Genomic DNA, 15,716 nt, shown 5'->3' on the forward strand with positions numbered 1-15,716 from the left:
GGGCTGTCGAGGCTGGGTCGTTAAGTATGTTCAAGGCTGAGACAGACAGATTTTTAATCAGTCAGGGACTCGAGGGTTATGGGGATAAGACGGGAAAGTGGAGTTGAGGATTATCACATCAGATCAGTCATGATCTCATTGAATGGCTGAGCAGACTCAATGGGCCGAATGGCCTAATTCTGTTCCTACATCTTATAATTCTGAAATTAGTCAGTATCCTGGTATATGGCGGCAAATCCATTGACAACACGATGTTGGTTGATAAGTTGACGGCACAGTGGTTAGCACTCCTGCCTCACAGCGCCAGGGACCCGGGTTCAATTCCGGCCCCGGGTCACTGTCTGTGCGGAGTCTGCACATTCTCCCCGTGTCTGCGTGGGTTTCCTCCAGGTGCTCTGGTTTCCTCCCACAGTCCAAAGATGTGCGGGTTAGGTTGATTGGCCTTGATAAATTGACCCGAGTGCCAGGGAGATTAGCAAGGTAAATATGTGGAGATATGGGAATAGGGCTCGGGTGGGACTGTGCTCGGTACCGACTCAATGGGCCGAATGGCCTCCTTCTGCACTATAGGGATTCTGTGCTTGTATAAAGACATCAGGTACACAAGTGCAGACAACTCTGTCTATCTTTTACAATGTTAAAGTGGAGAGACTAATCAAATTGGGGGTTACGTTTCAATGTCCCTTTAAGGGGAGGGTTATCGGGGGGGGGTCACATGACCAAGCACGATGAGATGCATGAATCGAGCATGGGCTTTCCGGCAGTCGGAATCCGGGAGTGGTGGGAGTTGGAAACAGCATCATCTCTGTCTTGTATGGAGTTACTTTCCCCCAAATAAACCCCCATCCGTTTGTCTACGTTGTTGGTCGTCCATTCCTCACAACTATTACAAGGAGCTTTGGTATTTTCCTCAAATTCTTCCCTCCTTGTTGACTTTTCACTCAGAGGGGATTTCTTAAGAGTGTTCCCTCTTGGCAGTACTCAGTTTGGAGACGAAGTATGTCGATTTGATTTGATTTATTATGTATTGGGATACAGTGAAAAGTATTGTTTCTTGCGCGCTATACAGACAAAGCATACCGTTCATAGAGTACATAGGAGAGAAGGAAAGGAGAGAGTGCAGAATGTAGTGTTACAGTCATAGCTAGGGTGTCGAGAAAGATCAACTTAATGCGAGGTAGGTCCAGTCAAAGGTCTGACGGCAGCAGGGAAGAAGCTGCTCTTGAGTCGGTTGGTACGTGACCTCAGACTTTTGTATCCTTTTCCCGACGGAAGAAGGTGGAAGAGAGAATGTCCGGGGTACATGGGGGCCTTGATTATGCTGGCTGCTTTGCCGAGGCAGCAGGAAGGATAGACAGAGTCAATGGATAGAAGGCTGATTTGCGTGATGGATTGGGCTACATTCACGACCTTTTGTAGTTTCTTGCGGTCTTGGGCAGAACAGGAGCCATACCAAGCTGTGATACAACCAGAGAGAATGCTTTCTATGGAGCATCTGTAAAAGTTGGTGAGAGTCATAACGGACATGCCAAATTTCCTTAGTCTTCTGAGAAAGTAGAGGCGTTGGTGGACGAGTGGATTCCTTGACTCTGCTGGTTAGCTGTGATTCAACAGAGGGACAATGTAGGAAGCATTTCGTCATTGCATATTCTTATATGTACCCGAACAGGCGCCGGAGTGTGGCAACTGGGGGATTTTCGCAGTAACTTCATTGCAGTGTTAACGTAAGCTGACTTGTGACACTAATAAATAACTCTAAACTTTTTCATATAAGTGGGGTTATGGGGGTAGGGCCTGGGTGGGATTGTGGTCGGTGCAGACTCAATGGGCCGAATGGCCTCCTTTTGCATTGTAGGGATTCTATGATTCCATGATGACAGGTTCTTGATTGGTAAAGGGATCAAAGGTTACGGGGAAAAGGTGGGAGAATGGGGTTGAGAAAAATATCAGGGCATGATGGAATGGCGGAGCAGACTCGATGGGCTGAGTGGCCTAATTCTGCTCCTATATCTCATGTTCTTATGTAAAGTGTTTGACTCACAATTCTTGGCGGCACAGTGGGTTAGCACTGCTGTTTTACAGCGCCAGGGACCCGGGTTCGATCCCCACACTGTCTGCGCGGAGTCTGCACGTTCTCCCCGTATCTGCGTGGGTTTCCTCCGGGCGCTCCAGTTTCCTCACGTCTGAAAGACATGCTGGTTAGGGTGCATTGGCCGTGCTAAATTCTCCCTCAGTGTACCCGAACAGGAGTCTGGCGACTAGGGGATTTTCACAGTAACTTCATTGCAGTGTTAATGTAAGCCTACTTGTGACGCCAATAAATAAACTTTAAAGTGTTTTAGCACGGCCAATCCACCTAACCCACACATTTTTGGACTGTGGGAGGAAACCGGGGCACCCGGAGGAAACCCACAGGGAGAAGGTGCAAAGTCCGCGTAGACAGTGACCCAAGCCGGGAATCGAACCCGGGTCCCTGGCGCTGTGAGGCAGCAGTGCTAACCACTGTGCCACCGTGCTACCCAGAAACTGCTCTCAAAAGTGGAAGAAAGTTTCTGAAGGGCGCGAGATGAATGTTTTGTTCATTCTTGCGCGGGACGCGGGCGTAGATGACCGGAGAAAAGTGAATGGGCGAGCAGTGATGGGTCACCAACCCTTCGCCAGCCCTCTCTGTACCTTGCCTTGCTATTAATTCCTGTCTTTTTTTTTTTTCCCCTGTTTTCTCTCTCTCCACAGTCTTGGTTCCTCTGATAGTTTCGAGCCTTTCCCACGGAACAGCGATGTGACCATCTGCCACCTTCCTTGACACAAGTAAAATTGACAGAGAGAGAGAGAGAAAGAGGAAGAAAGGAAGAAAGAGTGTGAGAGAGAGAGAGAAAGTTGGGGGGGGGGGGGGGGGGGGAATGGGGAGGGGGGAACACTGTCATCGCTGAACACCCGGGAGCTGTAGAAAGGAACCACAAACCCATCTGAGGCGGCTCAGTCACCTTTGAGGGAGGGAAAAAGAAAATCAAACACAAAACCAATTCGGAATGATTTCTCCAGCCATAGGAATCGACCTTTCCACTTGAGTTAGCACCCATCACACATTGCGCAGTGTAACGTGACTTTAACTTTGGTGGAAGAGCATCACGTTTGCATTTTGTAAGGACGGTGATTTTTTTAAACCTGTTTAACCAGTATTAAGAGTAAAGGGTGAAAGTTATGGCGGACTTATAGCACACCAGATAGATGGTACACGATTAAACCCAGAATTTTCTTTTTTTGTTCTTAATGTTTGAGACAAAACACTACAATCTGCAATGCAAACATGACTATTATCTTTCCAAGTGCCTCTCACTGACTGTGCATTAAAAGGCTGCATAAATGTATTCAAGTATTTATAAATATATATAAACTATACAAGAATAAACTCAAATAGTTATTCCATTGCCCCCTCCCTTCCTAATTATCCCACCAAAACGTGCTACAGTCTCGCAAATTGTATTCCATATTGGCTTGCCTTAGCTATTCCCAACAAATATATGAGTGTCCCGATCGTCCACCGTTCCGCCCCTCCCCCGGGGGCGTCCCACAGGAGGGAAGGGGGGCGTGGAGATGTCCCTCTCGATGGCACCGGTGTCCTTGGACCTCCCTCGGTGTTGGGGAGCTCGGAGGCTGATCTCTTGGAGGGGGGGGAAAGGGTGGGGAGGTGGGGGGGAAGGCGAGTCTCTGTCCTCTCTCGCCCCGGACTGCCCTTCACCGCCATTCGCCGCGCCGTTGCCAAAAGCTACGGCCTCCCCACTCACACTCACGCCAACCTCCCCCCTTGGCCCTCAGTCAAAGGTCGACCCATCTTTACAAGAGAGGATAAAGGAAGTTAGGAAGGGGGTGGAGGGGGGAGGGGGGGGGGGGGGGGGTGGAGACGGGGGGGGGCGGGGGGGGGGTGCATGGTACACAATGGCAAGCGTAGGAACGAAGAGAAAGCGAATAGTGCACTAACATGTCACAAGGAGACAAGGCACGAGCGTGCTATTGGATGCAATTGAACACACACAGGTTGTGGACAGGTCAAGCTTGCGATCTCACCCCCAACCGTCCCCCCCCACAGTGTTGTCCAGTGACCTTCTTGTCCTCAAGGTGTAAATGATACTTCCACCAAATCTAAAGCCTACTGAGCGAGTCCACAATTACTTGGGCAACTATAACACGGTCAGGCTGCGTGAGAGAGAGATGCTCACCCACACAATCCTGGCACCATCGCAACTTTGCTCCGTCCACTCTCCGAGGGCCGGTTACGCCCTCCCCGCCTCCGTCCCGACCGGATCCGGAGTAATACGTCGGGCCCGGGAGGGACTGAGATAGGAGTTACTGCCAAATGGAATTGAGGGATAAGAAACAGGGGGAAAGCGAGAGAGACTTTACGTGTAGTCAGATTATTCAGTTCCATTGCGTATCCAGGGAAAAGTAACTCCGGATTAACGTGTAGGCTCTTGTCTGGCCCTCTGCAGGATATTGCCTTATCGTGGCCCCATTTGCCGGCTGATGTGGGGCAGGTTGTAGGGGTTCCAGTGGCGGGGGGGGGGGGGGGGGGGGGGTTGCAGGGGCAGCTTGGGGGGCGTGGGAGCAGTTGGTGGATGAGAGATAACCATCGGGTAGATGACCATAGCAAATCACACCTCCTTTACACACTGAATTCTGAATGGCCAAGTGTCATTGTGGGCTGACCTTGGATTCAACCCTCTATCCATTCTCAAAATTCACCCCTCGCCCTCCCTCCTCCATACCACCCCAACCTCTCCCTTCCTCCCTCGCTCCCCATCTATTGTTCCTCCAACATGCCTGCTTGTAGAATCATAGAAGCCCTACAGTGCAGAAAGAGGCCATTCAGCCCATCGAGCCTGCACCGACAACAATCCCACCCAGGCCCTATCCCCTCAACCCCACCTATTTATCCCGCTAATCCCCTTGACCTTGAGGGACAATTAGAAACCATAGAATCCCGACAGTGCGGAAGGAGGCCATTCGACCCATCGAGCCTGCACCGACCACAATCCCATCCAGGCCCTATCCCTGTAACCCCACATATTTACCCCGCTAATCCCTCTAACCTACGCATCCCGGGACACTAAGGGACAATTTAGCATGGCCAATGCACCTAACCCGCACATCACCGTACAGCCTGGGATTTGCCAACCCAAAACAGGCTTCGGCCTACCCTGGAGGCTTTAAGGGCTTGATTATCAGTTAATTTAGCCTTCACCCACAGCTAAGGAGGCGTGGTGTCATCTGTTAAGAGTTGTGGATGATGAAACATAAGAACTGGGAGCAGGAGTGGGCCATCTGGCCCCTCGAGCCTGCTCCGCCATTCAATAAAATCATGGCTGATCTTTTCATGGACTCAGCTCCACTTACCCGCCCACTCACCATAACCCTTAATTCCTTTACTGTTCAAAAATCTATCTATCCTTGCCTTAAAAACATTCAATGAGGGAGCCTCAACTGCTTCACTGGGCAGGGAATTCCACAGATTCACAACCCTCTGGGTGAAGAAGTTCCCCCTCAACTCAGTCCTAAATCTGCTCCCCCTTATTTTGAGGTCATGCCCCCTGGTTCTAGTTTCACCCGCCAGTGGAAACAACCTCCCTGCTTCTATGGAAATGTTACCCTAACCCTGCTCGGAAGTCCACCATGGCGGTGTCATCCTTCTATCTTGCCTCTGGAGAATATTCTTTGAGGGTGAGGAGGGGGGAGAGAGAGAGAGAGGGGATTTGAGGACATGGGAGAAGTGGGGGAGAGAGAGAGAGAGCGAGAGAGAGAGATCTCACTTGGCGTTACTCTCCTGGATGGGAATGGTACAGGTAAACTGTGTGTCGTGAACATGACTCTGCCTCCGAGAGGAAAAGACAAATGTAACTCATGATACAACACTGCATCTGAACTAGGTAGGCTTTGTAAAGGCACAAGACACACACACACACATAAACACACACACATAAACACACACACATAAACACACACACATAAACACAGACACATAAACACACACACATAAACACACACACATAAACACACACACATAAACACACACACATAAACACACACACATAAACACACACACATAAACACACACACATAAACACACACACATAAACACAGACACATAAACACACACACATAAACACACACACACAAACACACACACATAAACACAGACACATAAACACACACACATAAACACAGACACATAAACACACACACATAAACACAGACACATAAACACACACACATAAACACACACACATAAACACAGACACATAAACACAGACACATAAACACAGACACATAAACACAGACACATAAACACAGACAAAAAAGAATCATCACCATTAGAAATTGTTTCTTGCTTGCATTCTGGGTAGTGATAGTTTCTTGGCTTTGTTTTCTGCTTCACCACTTAAAAAGGTTATTTTAAAAAATATATTTTTTTTAAATCCGAAGTGTTAAAATCCTCGCGTTTTTAACAAACTCAGAGGCTGCCCCGTTCCAATATGACGGGCCCCTCGGTTGCTCTTGGTTCATCTAAAGCACAACAAACGCCAACAGTTCACATCAAACATCTCAAGAGACCGTGTCCCCCCACTTTTTTGTTCATTCCTGTCACAGAAGGGTCAGAACCAAAACGAGACATTTCCCTGGGGCCTTACTCCCTTGCTGACCCCTCTGACCTCTGACCCCCCCCCCCCCCCGTAAACCCTGACCCCCAAGCCTCCCTGCCCCCTGACCCCATTTCCCCTTCGACCCACGGCTGTCCGCTTCTAAATGATCGGGGAGGTGTGACCTCCAAAGGAAGGTTGGAGAGTTGGTGTCCCGACTTGCCACAGTCCACCTTGAGAGTGGCGTCACTTCGGTTGTGACAACAGACGCAACCGGGCGAGGGTTTCAAGGCCTTTCATCGCTCTGGCTAACCCGTTTCACCCCGTGGTCTAACGGTTCAACGCCCATCCACGTTGACCAAGTGTGGTCCTAGAATTAGCCCCCAGTCTGCCTTGCAGGTCTCATTCGGGTGGTCTACAGTTCTCTCGGGCTTGGGAATAAAAGATGGCCGAGGTTGCTGCCGGGAATTGTGGGTATATCAATGTCCCGCAAGGCCAAGTCACTCAGGCCGATGTGACGGTCTCCACAGTCTACCAACTCACACAGTGGAGAGTTAACCATCTTTATGTTGGCCTGTTCCAGCAGGTTACAACTTGGCCACTTACAGAATCCTACAGTGCACAAGGAGGCCATTCAGCCCATCGAGTCTGCACCGACCACAATCCCACCCAGGCCCTATCCCCATAACCCCATGCATTTCCCCTGGCTAGACCCTCTGACACTAAGGGTCAATTTAGCACGGCCAATCCACCTAACCAGCACGTCTTTCGGAATGTGGGAGGAAACCGGAGCACTCGGAGAAAACCCACGCAGGCACGGGGAGAATGTGCAGACTCCACATCGACAGTGACCCAAGCCGGGAATCGAACCCGGGCGCTGTGAGGCAGCAGTGCTAAGCACTGTGCCACCGTGCCGCCCTACAACCAGCCTCCCCACATCATCTGAGGTGGTTCCTCACTCCAATGCTGCCCTCCCCAAATCTTCAAATGAAGACGCACGCCCGACCGATTGGGTAAAGAAAGGTGGATTGCAATTGGGAAGGTGTAGATGTGCCCTTTCACCTTCTCCAACCCCCCTCCCACCCCCCTCCCTACCCACTCCCACCCAACTCGCCAGCCTCCAGCAAGCACAAGAAAGTACTGGCGGGAATTACCCATTGGGTGGTCTTCCGCAGGGAGCACCCCCCCCTCCCTCTCCCCAACCCCCACCCCCTCCCACCGTCCATGGCCCTCCAAGCACCTGGGTTCCTTACCCCTATGAATGCCAGCTGGCACTCAGTCAGAGGGCAGTCAGCACTCACCATGCCCAGAACGGATAGCCAGTAGACTGCCCACTTCAGTTTTGTCTGGTAGTGGCCTTCCCATCCCACCCACCCAGCCGCCTGTCCCTCCTCCTCGCCTCACTCTCACCGGTCGGGGGGGGGCGGTGGGGGGAACGGTGAAGGGTTTTGACATCCGGATCTTACGCACATTCCAATTTGGCTGAACTTTGAAATCTGACAGGCCAAGATGGACAAAAAATAGGGATCACGTCTCGCCATACTCCAGACTCAGCCCAAAACCAAAGACTGTAATGCCAACTGACAGCCTTGCCCAACTGCGTTATTAAACTGCTCCGACTCTCCATCCCGATGGCCGGGATGACAGCATTACCCTGGATTCCCAAAGACCGGGTTTTCCAGGAGGAAGACGTGGGGGTGAGATTCTCCGGGCTCCCAGTTGCGTGTTTCCCGCCGGCAGGAGGTGGCACGGTGTTCGCCAGCGGCGGGATTCTCCAGTCCCGCCGCTGTCAATGGGAATTCCCATTGACGTCACCCCACACTCCGGCGGGAAACCCGCTGCCAGCGGGACTGGAGAATCCCGCCGGCGTGAACGGCTGGAGAATTCCGGCCATGGATTTGAAGGACATCAAGGGGTGTGGGGAGGAAGCGGGGAGATGGAATCGAGATTGAGAACCAGCCATGATCGTATTGAATGGCACGGAACAAGCTCGAAGGGCTGAATGGCCTACTCCTGCTCCAAATTTCCATCTTTTCTCAGTTTCCGTTCCTGTTCCCTAAACAAGCCAGCAAGACCAAGCGACCATGCTTTGACTTGCCCAAGCTCAAGTCCAATCTTCGATTGGCCTTCATTTCCAACTCCCTAACGTAACACAAAGGGTCGTAAATTCTCATGGGGATTCCTGTAGGGATTGATGTAACTCCCACAGGATCAAACTGGACTGGACAGAACGAATGCCTTCCAAATCCGTTCCTGGTGACACCTTTCCATCGCCACCATGCCACATCCCGCCAGTACTCTTGCTCCCGATTGCTGGCTTGGATATCGGGATGGAGAGAGGACTGGGCTGTGATACCCCCCCACAACTGGATAGACTCCTGTCCAACCTCGGAAGCGTCTCCCTGTGGCAGAGTTGCTAGGGGAGCACTTACCCGATCCTAGGCCCATAACCTCAGGTCAGGAGGGAAGGAAGTTAGAGGGATTTTTTAAGACCTCCTTTCAGTATTAAGTCGTAGAATCATAGAATCCTCACAGTGCAGAAGGAGGCCATTCGGCCCATCGGGACTGCACCAACAATAATTCCCCCCCCGGCCCTATCCCCGTAACCCCATGTATTTACCCTGCTAATCCCCTGATACTAAGGGGCAATTTGGCATGGCCAATCCACCTAACCTGCACATCTTTGGACACTAAGGGGCAATTTGGCATGGCCAATCCACCTAGCCCCCACACATCTTTGGACACTAAGGGGCAATGTAACATGGCCAATCCACCTAACCTACACATCTTTGGACACTAAGGGGCAATTTGGCATGGCCAATCCACCTAGCCCCCACACATCTTTGGACACTAAGGAGCAATGTAACATGGCCAATCCACCTAACCTACACATCTTTGGACACTAAGGGGCAATTTGGCATGGCCAATCCACCTAACCCACGCATCTTTGGACACTAAGGGGCAATTTAGCATGGCCAATCCACCTAACCCGCACATCTTTGAACACTAAGGGGCAATTTGGCATGGCCAATCCACCGACCCGTACAGCTTTGGACTGTGGGAGGAAGCCGGGAGCACTCAGAGGAAACCCATGTAGACACGGAGCGAACGTGCCAAAACTCCACACAGACAGTGACCCGAGGCTGGAATTGAACCCAGGTCCCTGGTGTTGTGAGGCAGCAGTTCTAACCACTGTGCCAATTATTGAATTCAAATTCTACCATCTGCCGTGGCGGGATTCGAACCCAGGTCTCCAGAACATAGGCTGAGTTTCTGCATTAATAGTCGAGCAAAAATACCACTAGGCCATCGCCCTCTCCCTAAGTCTCTCGTATGATTGTGAAGGAAGGCTGTGTGTCAGAATTTTGATTGGGAAGTGATCCCATTCTATCACTCCCCATGCCTCGGTTTAAGGCCCAATGGTATTATCGCTGGACTATTGATCCAGAAACTCAGCTAATGTTCTGGGGACCCGGGTTCGAATCCCGCCACGGCAGATGGTGGAATTTGAATTCAATAAAAAAATCTGGAATTAAGAATCTACTGATGGCCATGGGTGAGATTTTCCGGCCACGCTCACAGGAAAATCCTGTCCGAGGTCCATCTCCCACCCACTACAATCCCCGTGGCGGGCGGGACGTGAAAATTTCACCCTGTGAAACCATTGTTGGAAAAACCCATCTGGTTCACTGATGCCCCTTTAGGGAAGGAAATCTGCCATCCTTACCCGGTCTGGCCTACATGTGACACCAGAGCCACAGCGACATGGTTGTCTCTCAACTGGCCTCCAAGGGCAACTAGGGATGGGCAATAAATGCTGGCCAAGCCAGCGACACCCATGTCCCACAAATGCATGACAAAAACTAATGTCCTTTCGGGAAAGAAATCCAGTGTCCTTACCCGGTCTGGCCTACATGTGACTCCAAAACCACAGCAATGTGGTTGACTTTCAACTGCCCTCCAAGGGCAACTAGGGATGGGCAATAAATGCTGGCCCGGCCAGCGACGCACATGTCCCACGAATGAATAAAAATGAAATCCATCAGTTGCCATTACAGTCTTCACCTTGTGCTGTAACAGTTACGATTATCCCACACAGCAAATCGCTCACACGCAAATAAAAAAAAAGTTTAAAAAAACCAGAAAAATAAGACAGTCGTTTCAAAAAAAAAAGTCGCCCGGTGACAAAAAAAAATTCTTAAGCACAGCACGTATTATAGGAAGGAAGCAGGAACAAGGGGAGTTGAGGAGGGGCGGGCTGGGGGCAAGTACACTACAGAACCTACTTAAAAGTCGCCCGCATCCTGGAGAGAAACAAAATTCCCGCAGGAGCTATTTCGAGAGCCAACCACGCAAGAACGCCACGTCCGTCATAGATCCTTTATCCCCAAGAAGCCCTCGCTATCCAACTGACATGAGATGACCTTCCCCCACTCCACCCCCCCCTCCCCCCCCAACACACACACACACACACACACACACACACAGAGAAATTGACGAATTCAGTCAACTGGGTAGCGTCACCCCAAAACATGTCAACTTAGGGATGTTTTTTTTTAAGTTGGCCATCGGTTTCCCGCCCTGGGTTTATCCTGTAGGCCTCGCCTCGCCGGCCTCACCACAAGCGGGAAAAGAATAAACGGATAAAGCCGACGCAAAACGCAGTCCGCATCGCTTCTTCTGCACGATAACTGGTCGCGCTAAATCATTTTAGAGGAAAATTTATGAAGGCCAGCCTGCTTTTTTTGTCTTTTGGGACGGAGGTTTGACAGGCATTTTGCCACGAGGGGGGGGGGGGGGGGGGGAAAAAAGGCAAGGCAGGCAGTTCTCGATTGAAACCAAGTGCAATGCATTGGATAGTTGAATATCTTTGTACGTTAGAGATTGTTGAAAAAAAAAACAAAAAGATAATTTTTTTTTTTCTATTGTTTTAAAAAGTCCACTTGCCCTGGGGGACTCTAAAGAAAAATGTGGGGCATTTACTATCCCAGCCTTTGTAAGTGTGGGGGAGCTTTTAAATTTCTTCTCTCCTAAATTGTGTTTTTTTTTTGCGTTATTATTTTTTTATTATGAATGAATCTGTACCCCTTGGGGTGGGCTGAAGGAGAGAATTAAAAAAAAAAAAAATAATTATAAATAAATGGTGCTTTTTACATTATAAAGTACATTCAATTCTACAATTACAGTATATACGTAATGAACCGATTAATTGTTACTGATGCTCTCTGTAAGAATAAGATAATTCATTATTGTCCACCTTTTTTTTGTTATTTCTTTTGGAACAAGTCTCTCTCTGGACTGAACTTTAGCGTGTAGTACTAATGGAGTTTGGTGTTTTTTTTTCCTTGTTTTAATAGCTTTCCACTACGATGAAGTGCAGTAATCATTTATGTTATTCTAAAGGTTTCTGTGTTGTACTGGACGGCAGTAATCACATATCTTATCTCATTGTCTTATAATCTTACATGGTATCCATGCCAACTCGTCCAGCTTATTCATCCAACAGCTAAATAATTCAAACAAAAAAGTGTAATATGGAATGGAAAAAAAAAGTTCAAAAAAAAAACTCCACGCAAGGAAATTAAAAAAAAAAGAGACAAGAAAACCCATGTTTACTGGCGTGCCCAAGGGGTTGGTAGGTTGACCCAAGATGGCGGCGGGGTGGGGAGTGGTTGGGAGGGCGTGGCACTGAGACAACCGGCGTTCCAGTTTTAACCCCACCACCCTCCACGCCCTTCCCCCAACCCGCCTTTCCCTTCCCCCCCCCCGCCGACTGACCGCGGACACAAAAGGGGGCTGGAATTTTACAGGCACGCCCGTCCCGGTTCCGGGAGAGGGGCGGGCGGGCGAGGCTCGGAGAGCGGCGTTCTCCGTCAGCCTCGGGCGGGAGCGGTGCGAGACGCGGGCGGACGTGCCGTTAAAATTCCGCCCAAAGGGCGGGGGGGTTACGGTGTTATGTAGCCCGGTCAGCGACTTGTAGGCAGTACCCAGACTGGAAAGCCGTAGCCATGAGCTGCTTAACCATTTCACTGTGGCATGCGTAACATCTGTGGGGCACAGACAAATTTATCCTTCGGCCCATCTGGCCCATGCTTGCCCCCATGTAGACTTGTAGGTTTCTGCATCTCCAAATACTTTTGAAATGTTTATGCGGGTTCCTGTCATAGAATCCCCGCAGTGCAGAAGGAGGCCATTCAGCCCGTCGAGTCCACAATTCCACCCAGGCCTTATTCCCGTAGCCCTTCCTATTTACCCTGATAATTCCCCTGACACTAGAGTTAATTTAGCGTGGCCCATCCACCTGACCCGTACGTGTGGGAGGAAACTGGAGCAACCCGGGGGAAACCCACGCAGACACGGGGAGAACGTGCAGACTCCGCACAGACAGTGACCCCAAGCAGAGAATCGAACCCGGGTCCCTGGCGTTGTGAGGCAGCAGTGCTAACCACTGTGCCACCGTGTCGCCCTGCCACCATGTTGCTTACATGGAGGAGAGACAGTGGCTTGGTGGAATTGTCACTGGGTTAGTAAACCAGAGACCCAGGGTAAGGCATTGGGTACCAGTCTGGGCACCTGGGGTAAGGCTCTGGGTACCAGTCTGGGGAATCAGGATGAGGCTCTGGGGACCAGTCTGGGGAATCAGGATGAGGCTCTGGGGACCAGTTTGGGGACCCCGGATAAGACACTGTGTTCGAATCCCACCATGGCAGCTGGCAAAATTTGAATTCAGCAAAAATCTGGAATTAATGATGAGTGTGGAAACATTTTTCAATTGACATTTAAAAAAAAACCCACCTGATTCACTGATGTCCCGTTAGGGAAATGAAATCTGCTGTCCTTACCCGGTCTGGCATGGATCCAACTCCAGATCCCAATGGGGCAATGGCTCCTGAAGAGGCAATGCTGGCCCAACAAGCGATGTCCATAACATACCATAAAAGAATTAAAGAAACACCCTTTCACACCAGATCCCAAAACCCTCTTGATGAAAAGATCGCCCCTTGAAGCGCTTCTTAACCTCTGACCCTAATCTACACCCTCCCTGGCTATTGGGCCCTCACTACAGGGCCATCCCTGTCCACTCTATCCAGACCCCTCATCATTTATACCTTCCTATTCGGCCTCCTCTCTCGTTCCAAAGAAAATAATCCCAGATCTTTCCTCATAACTAAAATTCGTCAGTCTAGTGAATCTCCTCCTGTATCCTTTCTCTCACACTCTCACATCTTTCCCACAGACCGGTGACCCCAACTGCATGCGGCACACTTAGGCTTCGGCCTAACCGACATTTCACCCAGTGTGGTTAGAATCCTGCAATGCAGAAGGAGGCCATTCGGCCCATCGAGTCTGCACCGACCACAATCCCACCCAGGCCTTATCCCCGTAACCTCACACATTTACCCTAGCTAGTCCCCCTGACACTAAGGGGCAATTTAGCACGGCCAACCCACCTAACCCGCACATCTTTCGGACTGTGGGAGGAAACCGGAGCACCCGGAGGAAACCCACACAGACACGGAGAGAATCTGCAGACTCCGCACAGACAGTGACCCAAGGCCAGGAATCGAACCCGGGTCCCTGGTGCTGTGAGGCAGCAGTGCTAACCACTGTGCCACCCTTTGGGGACGACCTCCCTTATTCAACATGTGTAAAAATGGTTGTCCTTTGCTGAAATGCCCCCCCCCCGCAAACCCCTTCACCATCCCACCTCCCCCACTGCCACACTTGAGATCCTGTGAATATCCAATGTCTCCGGGTGATACGAGATGGGAGGGGGGTGGGGGGGTGTGGAGGGAAAGTGAGACATTCTGGGAGGGGGATGGTTGTTCCCTCCCTCTGGACAGCCAAATGCCTGACCACCGTTCGAGGACCGCGACCGAGGTAGGGAACTGAGTTTCCTGTCCCAATCGCCCCTCAGTCCTTTAAAGCTTGCAGTGTCGGCCGTTACCCTGCTGGTGGCGGTGTTGCTGCCAAGGCAGAAGTCCCCCACCTCAGAGACTTGAGCACCAAAGCGAGGTCCACATGACCACACAGTCCTGAGGGAGTGCCGCCCTGTCGGAGGTGCTGTCTGTTGGGATGATGTGCTAAACCAAGACCCTCCCCCCACCAGATCTGCTCTCTGAAGCATTTGTAAAAGTAGGGAAGTTCCTGACCAACCCTCAAACAAATCAGCTGTCGTTACCTCATTGCTGATCATCGGAGCTTGCTGTGTGCAGATTGGCTGCCGTGTGTCATACATGGCGACAGTGATGCCCCTTTAAGAGGTCCGTCATTGGCTGCAAAACACATTGAGATGCCCCGAGACCGGCGCTATATCAATGCAAATTCTTACAATGTGGTCGTGATTAATTTCATGATCAGATCCTTATTAGTGTCACAAGAAAGTTTACATAGGAACATAACATAGAAACTAGAAGCAGGAGGAGGCCATTCGGCCCTTCGAACCTGCTCCGCCATTCATTTTGATCATGGCTGATCGTCAAATTCAATATCCTGATTTCCCCCCCCCCTGTATCCCTTGGTCCCTTTAGCCCCAAGAGCTATATTTAATTTCTTCTTGAAATCACACAACGTTTTGGCCTCAACTACTTTCTGTGGTAGTGAATTCCACAGGCTTACATTAACACTGCAGTGAAGTTACTGTGAAAATCCCCCCGGTTGCCACACTCCAGCACCTGTTCAGGTACACTGAGGGAGAATTTTAGCATTGGCAATGCACCTAACCTGCACATCTTTGGACACCAAGGGATAATTTACCATGGTCAATCCACCTAACCTGCACATTTTTGGACACTAAGGGGCAATTTAGCATGGCCAATCCACCTAACCCACACATCATTGGACACTAATGGGCAATTTAGCACGGCCAATTCACCAGCCTGCACATCTTTGGACACCAAGAGGCAATTCAGCTCAGCCACTCTACCTAAGCGGCACATCTTTGGACACTAAGGGACAATCTAGCATGGCCAATCCACCTAACCCGCACATCTTTGGAGTGCGGGAGGAAACCGGAGCACCCGGAGGAAACCTACGCAGACACAGGGAGGGGGGGGGGGTGGAGGGGGGGGGGATACGTGCAGG

At 50.5% G+C, this 15,716-nt stretch overlaps 1 protein-coding gene across 7 annotated transcripts in view; it reads left to right on the top strand.

The window, feature by feature from the left end:
• The window catches only part of nfixb (nuclear factor I/Xb), a 376,438-nt gene extending 365,321 nt beyond the window's left edge, over window positions 1-11,117 (top strand). For all 7 annotated transcript variants that reach the window (XM_078235068.1, XM_078235067.1, XM_078235072.1 and 4 more), the window contains one exon: window positions 2,734-11,117. In XM_078235068.1, the coding sequence (XP_078091194.1) occupies window positions 2,734-2,748 (15 nt within the window). In that variant the 3' untranslated portion in view covers window positions 2,749-11,117. The remainder of the gene's footprint in view (window positions 1-2,733) is intronic.
• The last annotated feature ends 4,599 nt before the right edge of the window (window positions 11,118-15,716 follow it).

This window comes from Mustelus asterias, chromosome 19, assembly GCF_964213995.1.
Source record: "Mustelus asterias chromosome 19, sMusAst1.hap1.1, whole genome shotgun sequence".
Classification (NCBI taxonomy): Eukaryota; Metazoa; Chordata; class Chondrichthyes; order Carcharhiniformes; family Triakidae; genus Mustelus; species Mustelus asterias.